Source organism: Coregonus clupeaformis, chromosome 7 (genome assembly GCF_020615455.1).
Source record: "Coregonus clupeaformis isolate EN_2021a chromosome 7, ASM2061545v1, whole genome shotgun sequence".
Classification (NCBI taxonomy): Eukaryota; Metazoa; Chordata; class Actinopteri; order Salmoniformes; family Salmonidae; genus Coregonus; species Coregonus clupeaformis.
The window spans coordinates 14,526,453-14,539,307 of record NC_059198.1 but is presented as its reverse complement, the minus strand read 5'-3'; the positions used below and the strand labels follow the sequence as shown (position 1 = coordinate 14,539,307).

General features: G+C 45.0%; 1 protein-coding gene across 1 annotated transcript in view; it reads right to left on the bottom strand.

Annotated features, from left to right (window-relative positions):
* LOC121569930 (cadherin-7-like) overlaps positions 1–12,855 on the bottom strand; it is a 143,339-nt gene that overhangs the window by 30,232 nt on the left and 100,252 nt on the right. Inside the window, exon 9 of the mRNA XM_041881275.1 lies at positions 11,182–11,303. Coding sequence (XP_041737209.1) covers positions 11,182–11,303 — 122 coding nt within the window. The remainder of the gene's footprint in view (positions 1–11,181; positions 11,304–12,855) is intronic.

Below are 12,855 nucleotides of genomic sequence, written 5' to 3'. Positions count from 1 at the left end.
GCAGGGGGGTCATGAAGAGATTATTCAGTTGTATCTGATCGACTCCCCTGCTTATCCCGTGGTACAGGGGCTTCCTTGGTTAATCGCCCATGACCCCACCATTTCGTGGCAACAGAGGGCTCTCAAGGAGTGCGGCACTTCTGCGGAGCCATGTGTATCCCTTGTCTCAAGAGGAGACGGCGGCTATGGAGACATACATAGCCGAGTCTCTGAGACAGGGATACATACGGCCCTCCACTTCCCCTGTGTCCTCGAGTTTCTTTTTTGTGAAGAAAAAGGATGGAGGGTTGCGCCCGTGTATTGATTACCGTAATCTCAATCAGATCACTGTTAAATACAGACATCCTCTTCCTCTGATTGCGAGTATGACGGAATCATTACGCGGAGCGCGTGTCTTCACAAAACTGGATCTCAGGAGCGCTTACAACTTGGTGCACATTAGGGAGGGAGATGAATGGAAGACAGCATTTAGTACCACCTCGGGTCATTATGAGTATCTCGTCATGCCATACGGGTTAATGAATGCTCCTTCAGTCTTCCAATCCTTTGTGGACGAGATCTTCCGGGACTTGCATGGGCAGGGTGTGGTCGTGTACATTGACGACATTCTAGTGTACTCTTCTACACGAGCCGAGCATGTAGCCCTGGTACGCCGAGTGTTGGGTAGGCTGTTGGAGCATGACTTGTATGTCAAGGCAGAGAAATTTCTGTTTTTCCAGGAGTCCATCTCCTTCTTGGGTCATCGGTTGTCCGCGTCAGGGGTGGAGATGGAGATTGACCGTGTGTCAGCCGTGTGTAATTGGCAGACTCCAACCACTGTTAAAGAGGTGCAACGGTTTTTGGGTTTTGCCAATTACTACCGGAGGTTTATCCGGGGTTTTGGACAGGTAGCAGCTCCCATCACTTCCCTGCTGAAGGGGGGCCCGGTGCGTTTGCAGTGGTCGGCTGAGGCGGACAGGGCGTTTGATAAACTGAAGGACCTGTTCACCTCGGCTCCAGTGCTGGCGCATCCGGACCCCGCTTTAGCGTTCCAAGTGGAGGTGGACGCGTCAGAGGCCGGTATTGGGGCAGTATTGTCTCAACGCTCAGGCACGCCTCCTAAACTCCGGCCCTGCGCTTTTTATTCTAAAAAGCTCAGCCCGGCGGAACGAAATTATGACGTAAGGGACAGGGAGCTGCTAGCCGTAGTTCAGGCCCTAAAGGTGTGGAGGCATTGGCTTGAGGGGGCTCAACACCCTTTTCTCATTCTGACTGACCATCGTAACCTGGAGTACATCCGGGCAGCTAGGAGACTGAACCCTCGTCAGGCTAGGTGGAACATGTTTCTGACCCGGTTTGTTTTTAGGCTTACTTACATCCCAGGGTCCCAGAACGGTAAGGCAGACGCCCTGTCCCGGCGGTATGACACAGAGGAGAGGTCCATTGAGCCCACTCCCATACTGCCGGAGTCTTGTCTGGTGGCACCGGTGGTGTGGGAGATCGATGCGGAAATCGAGCGGGCGTTACGCACCGACCCTACTCCTCCGGAGTGTCCAGTGGGGCGGACGTACGTGCCGTTCGAGATCCGTGATCGTCTCATATACTGGGCTCACACGTCACCCTCCTCTGGACATCCAGGTATTGGCCAGACAGTGCACTGCCTTAGTGTTAAGTACTGGTGGCCAACATTGGCTAGGGACGTGAGGGTTTATGTCTCCTCCTGCTCAGTGTGCGCTCAGTGTAAGGCGCCTAGACACCTGCCCAGGGGGAAGTTACAGCCCCTGCCCGTTCCACAATGGCCGTGGTCTCACCTCTCGGTAGACTTTGTCACTGACCTACCCCCCTCCCAGGGGAATACCACTATTCTGGTCGTTGTGGATCGGTTCTCTAAGGCCTGTCGTCTCATCCCAATGCCGGGTCTCCCTACTGCCCTACAGACCGCTGAGGCTTTGTTTACCCACGTCTTCTGGCACTACGGGGTTCCCGAGGATATAGTGTCCGATCGAGGTCCCCAATTCACCTTTAGAGTCTGGAGGGCGTTCATGGAACGTTTGGGGGTCTCGGTTAGCCTTACCTCGGGTTTTCACCCTGAGAGTAATGGGCAGGTGGAGAGAGTGAACCAGGATGTGGGTAGGTTTCTGAGATCATATTGCCAGGACCGGCAGGAGGAGTGGTCGGGTTATATCCCTTGGGCAGAGATTGCCCAGAACTCTCTTCGCCATTCCTCTACTAACCTGACCCCTTTCCAGTGTGTGTTAGGGTATCAGCCGGTTCTGGCACCATGGCATCAGAGCCAGATCGAGGCTCCTGCGGTGGATGAGTGGTTTCGGCGCTCGGAGGAGACGTGGAATGCTGCACACGTCCATCTGCAGCGGGCTATCCGTAGACAGAAGGCGAGCGCCGATCTCCACCGCAGTGAGGGTCCAGTGTACGCACCTGGAGATCGAGTCTGGCTCTCGACTCGAAACCTGCCCCTTCGCCTGCCCTGCCGGGAAGCTGGGTCGGCGGTTTGTGGGGCCATTTAAAGTCCTGAGGAGATTGAACGAGGTATGCTACAAGTTACAACTGCCTAATGATTATCACATTAACCCCTCGTTCCATGTGTCTCTCCTCAGGCCGGTGGTAGCTGGTCCACTCCAGGACAGTGAGATAAGAGAGACTCCTCCGCCCCCACTGGACATCGAGGGGGCTCCGGCGTACTCAGTCCGGTCCATCGTGGATTCGAGACGTCGGATGGGGGTTCTACAATATCTTGTGGAGTGGGAGGGGTACGGTCCGGAGGAACGGTGCTGGGTGCCTAGGAGGGTCATCTTAGATCCCTCCCTCCTGACGGAGTTCCACCGTAATCATCCCACGCGCCCTGCTCTGCGTACTCCTGGCCGTCCCCGAGGCCGGGGTCGGCGCACGGCTGGAGCCGCGCGTCAAGGGGGGAGTACTGTCACGAATACCGCCGAGGCTGCTCCTCCTCCTTGTTCGGGCAGGCTTCGGCATTCGTCGTCCCCGGAGTACTAGCTGCCACCGTTTGATGTTTTCGATGTTTGTTTTGTCATGTCTAGTTTAGTGCACCTGTTTCGTATTCTGTCATGATTATGTCACCTATAAGTTTCCCTGTGTTATGTTTTGTGGTTGTGTGTTATTGTCCGCCTGTCGTTTGTTTCGAGGCTCGGTACTTTTGTTTATGAGTGTTTTTACGCAATTCGCGTATTAGTTCGCCTCCGGTGTTTCGAGGCCATTTATTTTGTATGTTGTTCAATTACTTCAGTAAAGTCGTTTTGACTTATCCGCTGTGTCCTGCGCCTGACTTCACCACTGCATCCACATCAGTACCGTGACACCTGCTAAATATGTGTATTTTTGTATATTGCGGGGGTCATTTGAAAAAGAGACCCGGGGTTATTGGAAAATGTATAAAGAAAGAGAGAAACTCAGTGTACCTGACACTACCCGTCTGTCTGAGAACATTGAACACCTGAGCTAAGATGCTGTTGAGGGTAACCATATAGACTATTTTGAATCGTGGTACACCCTTTTTATAGATTAAACTGAACTGTCCCTGTTTCTCCCTCTCCTGACACGTGTGTCATGACATTGTTGTTTCCGACTCCCCCCTTCAATTAAATGTTTTGTTTCTGACTATCATCTTCAAGAAACACCTATAATGAATTGTAATTAGAACAGGAAGAAGTACAATACGTGAAAACACACTTATTTTAATAGAAGAAATTCTTATAAAATAATGACAAATATTTACACCTTTGAGCAACAGATTTAAATAATGAAGAAAAAATATCAACCTCACTCTGGTAGCCATGATTAACTTCTGTTCGTTTTCCTTCTTCAATCAATAGAGGAACCCAACAGAAAACTAAAACAAACAAAACAAAGTAAGGGGATACTTGGTGGGACAAGGTCTATTGGGGGCTGTGTGTTGAGGGGAGGGGAGGGAAGGGGTGGGGTGGGGTGGGGTGTGGTGGGGAGCAGGGTGGCAGATTGGGGGCAGCAGAATGCCAAGAAAGTCCACTCATTTACATAATGGCTACACTGATGGAAATGATTGTAAGCGTGTGACCTCTCTGCTCTCTCCCTCTTCCCCCTCCTCTCCTTGTAATATAAATTAATATATGGCAGAAGACAGACGCACCGATGATCCGTAACAAGTGGCGTCTCTGGAGAGAACCAGTGCCACGAGACGGACCCTAATTAGGCCTGAACGATGGCAGGTTATTCCAACCACCGCGCTCCCGGCTAATCTGTGCTACAGAGCCACACAGAGCTACAGTGCCCGAGCCGAACGGCAAACATTATTTTTTAATCTTACAGGCCAATGGGGGAGAAGTTCTACAGTGGGCGGCTGTAGGTTTTAACTAAGCTTGTTGGGAAGTGGGAAGGCGGCCGCCCATGTGCAGATAGAGTCTATAGGAGTATGTTTGTGTGCTCTCTGCTGTTCCATACCCAAGGGTGGCCGTATAGAGAGAAACACATTCATTAAAAAGATAGGGAGGCTCTGCTTTGCATTGTACAGCTGCAAGGCTAACATGTCCACCCATCCTGATACTGAACAGACAGTTTGATGGCTCCTTCTTATTCAAATAGGGTTTTTATCAAATGTCAACTTTTCCCCCTTCTTTTTCTTTTCTTTTTTTTTGGTACATTTGCATAATGCCACAGGCAGTACACTCAATAAAATGATGGGTTAAAAACAACCCAATTTGGGTAAATATTGGACAGAACATACATTGGGTTATTTTGACCCAGCCAGTTGGGTCACAAACAACCCATTGTTTTCTTTAAATTGGGTTGTTGATGCTGGGTTATTGAGCTATGATTCAACAAGGTCAGATGAGAAGACTGGAGGCGTGGCTAAGTAGAGGTGTGGCTTTTCCAATAGTTATTTTTGGCAACCCGTAAGAGTAAATATCATTCCAGTTAACCTGTTCTGTTGTATTGTCAGCACATTTTAAGGTTGAGCATTGACACTTTTGTAGCTTTAAGTTTTACACAAGTGTGTGAGTTCCTTAAGTGACTATGCATATCCCAATGTTACTACTTAGTTATAATATTGAAGTAACAATGTTGTAAGTTTTGTCCACCTGTGAGAGTAAATGTAATTCCTGTTCGTTATGTTTGTGTACTGCAAATATAAACTTAAGGTCAATATTTTTGCACATTACATATTTATATACAAAATTAATAACATTATGTACATACTTATAACAAATGGATACGCATATGCACTTGAGGAACTCAACTTGTGTACGCCTCATGTGTCAGTGCTCTACCTTAACATATGTGGACAATGCAACAGAACAGATTAATTGGAATGACATTTACTCTCACGGGTGGCCACAAACAACTATCCGAAAGCCACGGCCCTACTAAGCCATGCCTCTATTCTTCTGATCTGACCTTGTGAATCCTAGCTCAATAACCCAACGAAGTGGCCCAACTGGTTGGGTCAAAAATAGTCTTGCATTGCCATACCTCCAAAATCACATCGTTGTTACGCCTCCCTTGGAGGTCTGGAGAATTTTTTATTACAAAAACGGTTTGAATGGTCCGCTGCTAATTTTCAAGTAATCAAGTGTGGCCGTCAATCTGCGATTTATATTTATTGAAATTGGAAGTGGATTATGCTGGTAAAGTCAAATGTCACAACATGTTCTAAACTCCTCTGTTGACAGACTTTTTTCCATGTCTCTATTCGTACACATGGCTGCTGGCTGCACTTTGCTACACCTAAAATATCGTGAAAAATGCCCATTATTTAGTTTTTGTAAGGACCCAAAAAACAGGCAGTGGGAGATCCTATTCAATTAAGTAAACACATTTTTTTTTCAGCCCAGAAATAACACACCTGATTCAACTTAGCAAATGTAATGAGTTGATAATCAAGTGTGCTATTGCTGAGCTGGAATAAAATAAGTCTGCTCACCCAGTAGATCAGGGATCAGTGGAGCAACGTTGGCATGGAGTTTTTTTTCTTCTCACCTGAAATCATGCTTTAGTAATATTAGCCTACTTGTTACTACTCAATTATCTATTGTTGTTTCTTTCCATATGAGTTATTTGTACATTTTTAAATGATGAAGTGTTGATTCTTTGAAGTTAAGTTTTAATAATAAATAATAATAATATGCCATTTAGCAGACACTTTTATCCAAAGCGACTTACAGTCGTGCGTGCATAATTTTTTTTTGGGTGTATGGGTGGTCCCGGGGTTCGAACCCACTACCTTGGCGTTACAAGCGCCGTGCTCTACCAGCTGAGCTACAGAGGACCACATTAAAATTTTGTTTTAATTGTTAAACTATTATTTAAAATGAACTAGTGTCAATGTGGATTAATCATCCATCACAATCCTGCAATAAAGAGGAGATGTGTTATATTCTCAAATGAACATTTCCTTTTTGTCTAGTTGTAAGCTCTCCAATCTGTTTTATTTGATTGTCACTGTCAGTCTATCAGCTACAGTATGTGTATCCATTTTGCAGCATATCACATGGCATGCAACACTAATGCAGCCATAGGCCTACAGTCTGAAGGCATTCTTGGCCTTATGGGCCTCTGTCATCTGAAGCTGGAATAGCTAAACTCACACATGTTGAGCTATATGTTCTCAATTTAAAAAAATTATACCAGTAGACAATCTACATGAGGCAAACCATATACAAGATTTTGTACACCTTTTAAGTGCTGACAAAATTGTTTAGTGTAAATCTAACCCTTGTAATTTAGGTACAATATGAAAATAAGGAGATGACAATTAGGCTACAGAAGGTGAGCACTACAGGTAACATTGGATGAGGTTTATTTTATTTCATTCATTCATTTTAGCAATATTGCTTGCAACATGATTGCTGTTGTTCCCATAGATAGACAGTACATGGTTGCTCTATGTATCACTGACCTTGGATAAGCTAGCGACTGGGCTAACATAGCTAACCTTTTAGGTCACTAATATGCTGTTTTTCTTAACATTTTGTTGGCTTTATAATCATGAGAGAAATTTCACTAGCGAGTAGCTAGCTAGTTAGCTATACCTAAGTAGCTTACAAGGTTAGCTGACTTTTCTAAAAACAAACCACATTGTGGCTAGCTACTTCTAGTCCCTCATGCTAGCCTTTACAGCCAAATATCACTTCAGAAATGTCAGAATTAAAAATATTGATATGGCCGGCATTGTAGACCATTTCTCCCCTCTTGCTGCAACTTTAGCTTATCTCTAAATAACAGAAAAATACTGTGAAAACCAGTGTGCTGCAAACATTCTAAAATGTTTTGTCACCCGTACTTGTTTTGTTGACAGGCGCTCCTACGGCATTAATCTGGTGAGCACCTTTGACGCTAGGCGTCACTGATTTACACCGGGTTTCCGACCCCTCTTTAGCTGATTTCTGCCATGGAACTTCCCCAGGTTTCCCGTTTTAGAGAAGCCTGATTCGTGACGAGGCTAGTTAAAAAAAATTACCCAATGTGTGTTCTGTCCACTATTTAGTCAGCGCTGAGTTGTTTCCAACCCAGCATTTTTCAGAGTGTAGACACTAAAAAAAACAAGATGGAGCTTTTGAACGAGTTCTGTCTAAAGAAAACATGTGTGGTACATATGTTTCAACGGGTCAACCATGACACATTGGCCTGGCCCTTTTACAGGAGTGAGGGAAGACATAATACAGTGGGGGAAAAAAGTATTTAGTCAGCCACCAATTGTGCAAGTTCCCCCACTTAAAAAGATGAGAGAGGCCTGTAATTTTCATCATAGGTACACGTCAACTATGACAGACAAATTGAGAGAAAAAAAATCCAGAAAATCACATTGTAGGATTTTTTATGAATTTATTTGCAAATTATGGTGGAAAATAAGTATTTGGTCACCTACAAACAAGCAAGATTTCTGGCTCTCACAGACCTGTAACTTCTTCTTTAAGAGGCTCCTCTGTCCTCCACTCGTTACCTGTATTAATGGCACCTGTTTGAACTTGTTATCAGTATAAAAGACACCTGTCCACAACCTCAAACAGTCACACTCCAAACTCCACTATGGCCAAGACCAAAGAGCTGTCAAAGGACACCAGAAACAAAATTGTAGACCTGCACCAGGCTGGGAAGACTGAATCTGCAATAGGTAAGCAGCTTGGTTTGAAGAAATCAACTGTGGGAACAATTATTAGGAAATGGAAGACATACAAGACCACTGATAATCTCCCTCGATCTGGGGCTCCATGCAAGATCTCACCCTGTGGGGTCAAAATGATCACAAGAACGGTGAGCAAAAATCCCAGAACCACACGAGGGGACCTAGTGAATGACCTGCAGAGAGCTGGGACCAAAGTAACAAAGCGTACCATCAGTAACACACTACGCCGCCAGGGACTCAAATCCTGCAGTGCCAGACGTGTCCCCCTGCTTAAGCCAGTACATGCCCAGGCCCGTCTGAAGTTTGCTAGAGTGCATTTGGATGATCCAGAAGAGGATTGGGAGAATGTCATATGGTCAGATGAAACCAAAATATAACTTTTTGGTAAAAACTCAACTCGTCGTGTTTGGAGGAAAAAGAATGCTGAGTTGCATCCAAAGAACACCATACCTACTGTGAAGCATGGGGGTGGAAACATCATGCTTTGGGGCTGTTTTTCTGCAAAGGGACCAGGACGACTGATCCGTGTAAAGGAAAGAATGAATGGGGCCATGTATCGTGAAATTTTGAGTGAAAACCTCCTTCCATCATCATGGGCATTGAAGATGAAACGTGGCTGGGTCTTTCAGCATGACAATGATCCCAAACACACCACCCGGGCAATGAAGGAGTGGCTTCGTAAGAAGCATTTCAAGGTCCTGGAGTGGCCTAGCCAGTCTCCAGATCTCAACCCCATAGAAAATCTTTGGAGGGAGTTGAAAGTCTGTGTTGCCCAGCGACAGCCCCAAAACATCACTGCTCTAGAGGAGATCTGCATGGAGGAATGGGCCAAAATACCAGCAACCTTGTGTGAAAACCTTGTGAAGACTTACAGAAAACGTTTGACCTGTGTCATTGCCAACAAAGGGTATATAACAAAGTATTGAGAAACTTTTGTTATTGACCAAATACTTATTTTCCACCATAATTTGCAAATAAATTCATAAAAAATCCTACAATGTGATTATCTTGATTTTTCTTCTCATTTTGTCTGTCATAGTTGACGTGTACCTATGATGAAAATTACAGGCCTCTCTCATCTTTTTAAGTGGGATAACTATTGGTGGCTGACTAAATACTTTTTTCCTCCACTGTAAGTAGGCCATTGCTTTGACCAGACCTGGGTTCAAATAGTATTTACTTTAAAATCCTTTAAGTGTTTGATTGATCTTGCCTGGAGAGCCAGAGAGACTGGTGGTTTGAAGATTTGGGAGTATTCCATTAGTCAGATTTTGCCAGGCAAGCTCAATCAAGGATTTGAAAGAAAACGATTCAAGCACTGCTAATCTAGGATCAGTTTTGCCTTTTAGATCGTAATGAATAAGATTACACAGACAGGGGAGACATGATCCTAGATCAGCACTCCTACTCTGAGTCAGGCCCTGGAGGGTGATGGCACGTAAAGGCAAAGCAATTTCCTCATGTATCATGGTGTGACAAGGACAAATGCATGTGATGTTTAGGCTAGGTTAAAGTGCAGCAGAGAGCTTTTTATTAAAAGGGAAAAAGCAAAGTGTCTTAAAAATAATGCTTTTCAAAGGGCATGGACTGGAGATGGAATGCTCTACAATATAGTCCAACATCTCAACACAACAATGTAATACCTCAATCAAGAAAATTATAATTTCACTCCTAGGTAATGCCTCATTTGTGGAGTGAGATCATTAAACAAGTCAGAACAAGAAATGTCAACACAGTGAACATGACTGAACTGCCTGATTTCAGGTGAAACTCTTAATTGACAGAACAATCTACTTGATCAGAGATGGGCAACAGAAGTCTGTGGATCTGGTTAAGTTATTCATTCAGTTTTGCGTCAAAGGGACTACCAAACGACCAATATCAGAAATAGCCTTTAACGATCCCAAAGAGTTAACTGGCTCCCATGGCATAACAGATTTATACCATACTGTGGTCACAGGACGAATGTGTAGGCTACATAAAACTGCTTTCACTTTCCAAATGAAATCATTTTGCTATTCTTGTACATCCCCCTGTGATCAAGGGGAATGCAAATAACATATTTAAACAGGCCTAATAGCCCTTCCCAAATCAATGCATCATTTTGATCAATCGTACTTATTCAGTTCTACATGCTTGCCTTTTCCCCCCTCTGATTGTATTTTCCAAATGCCAGGAGTAGACAAATCGCCATCGCAGCAGTCATTTGGCGACAATGAGGCCAAATGCTAAACACAGAGAGAATGTATTGCACGGCTGAAGCGCCTGACACGCCTTTCTGAAACTAACTTCCAGCCTTCCCCTGTTTCATTTGCATAATGTTGTGATACATTTTCCGCTCCAGTGCCCGCCACACTGATCCTCTAATTATACACACACACACGCAGACACACATGCACGCACACACACACACACACACACACACACACACACACACACACACACACACACACACACACACACACACACACACACACACACACACACACACACACACACACACACACACACACACACACACACACACACACACACACACACACACACACACACACACACACACACACACACACACACACACACACACACACACACACTGTGAATGAGGAATCAGACTCGGCCAGACACCCACTCCACCCCAGCATGAAATATTATGTTACTCTATGATATCATTGTAGAGCCACGGGCAAATTCAAACACTGTCATTAATTCAGCTTGCAGCAGCAGCAGAAATGACTGTAACATCGCTAATGAAGGATACAAACACCAACAATACCTGCAATTTGATCTAAAAGTGTCTCCCTGAAATTTCCTCAAGCTTTGAAAGAGGACACAGTCTGGGGCCGATTCAAGTTTTATTGGGAACATTGGTTTCCAAAGGCAGTAGGCTGCCAATGGGAATCAAACAGTGTGTGAAGAGCACACTAAATTATTAAATATCTGAAATGTTAAAAGTATATAAGCAATGGATAGTAAATATGAACTGAATCAAAAAGGTTGGTTGATGCAGTACCGTACCAATCATTTCCTTCCTCATCAGAAAATGTACAGTATCTTCAGTTTCTCACCTGTCCAGGAGCTGCATTCTCACACAGGAGGGTCTCATACTCAATGGCAAATACTGGAGAGTTGTCATTGATGTCCAGCACTGTAATGACTGCAAAACCTTTTCCAATCTGGGTTGGATCATCTGAAAGCGAGAGAGAGAGAGAGAGAGAGAGAGAGAGAGAGAGAGAGAGAGAAAGAGAGAGAACAAGTTCATATCATAGCTGATTCCAGCTAACTTTCAATACTTTACCCTGTCTTAACTTTGTCATCCTCATCCACTTTCCCTACTATCAAGCGTTCTCATGTCTTTTTAATGAATCACAAAGATGCGAGCAAAATGAGCTAATTCTAGTCAAATATACAAGGCTTTCTCTGTGAACTGGCATCCTTAGTTGCTCTGGTGAGGATCAGCCAACATGATCAGGCAGCTAATTATGATTGGAGTGGAGCAAGAGCTGTGGTGGTAAAGGCTAGGGATGCAAACAAAATGGCATCCTACACCCTATATAGTGCACTATATAGAACCCAGCTCTACTAAAAGTAGTGAATAGGATGCCATTTCAGATGCAGGTGACTGTGTAGTTGTAGTACAGAGCATCTGGCGCCACAGGCTCCACCACTGGCTCCCCTCTCTGACACCAATGTGGCACTGAATATAAATGGCTGGCGTCTGAGAGCCTGGATGGACGATGATTTAGCCTGGCGTCGGCAGCCACACTGACAGGAGAGATGGCGCTCTGGCTGACATTCGGGAGCGGCTGATTTGACAGTAGTAAAAAGGACGCGTGGCACCCCGGGGCACAGATTTGTTGTCATTGACATGTTCCGAGCAGAGTCGGAGTGCAGATGAAATGTGAGCGCTGACCGACTCGGCTCAAATGAACAAGATCCCTTAGCCAGAAGAACTGCTCCTCTGCCCTCTTTTGTCACAAAAAGCCCATTTACTATAAATAGTGTAAAAAGGCGTCCTGGGCTCTGAGAGAGACTGCCTGGATGCCTGATTCTACAGCTCTCGCTTTCCACTGTGAAGATAATAGAAGTCTGGCCAACGACTCCTTAGTGAAGGGCTGTTATGACATTTAGCAAAGTTATTATTAAAGATGTTTACTCCCTATGTGTTACTATATCGAGACAAGAGGAATAAGTATTATTTGAGCATTCGTGTTAGGCCTATATTTGTTGTTGAATCACAAGGCATTTCCTTCAGTGATGATGATTACCATGTTTGGTTTTGTGACTATTTGTGCAAAGAGGAGAAGACTGATTCGCATACCGCCCCAACAGACCCACAGATGGCGCAATCTCTATTGCACTCCATACTGCCCTTTCTCCCCTGGAAAAGAGGAACATTTATGTGAGAATAGTGTTAATTGAATACAGCTCAGCGTTCAACACAGGTGGGGAGGGTAGGTAACAACACATCTGCCAAATTGACCATCAACACGAAGGCCCTTCAGGGGTGTGTGCTTACTCCCCTCCTGTACTCTGTGTTCACCCACGACTGCGTGGCTGAGCTGTAGTCGATGAACAGCATTCTTACATAGGTGTTCCTCTTGTCCAGATGAGATAGGGCAGTGTGCGGTGCGATGGCAATTGCGTCATCTGTGGATCTGTTGGGGTGGTATGCAAATTGTAGTGGATCTAGTGTGTCAGGTAAGGTGGAGGTGATTGATCCTTAACAAGCCTCTCAAACC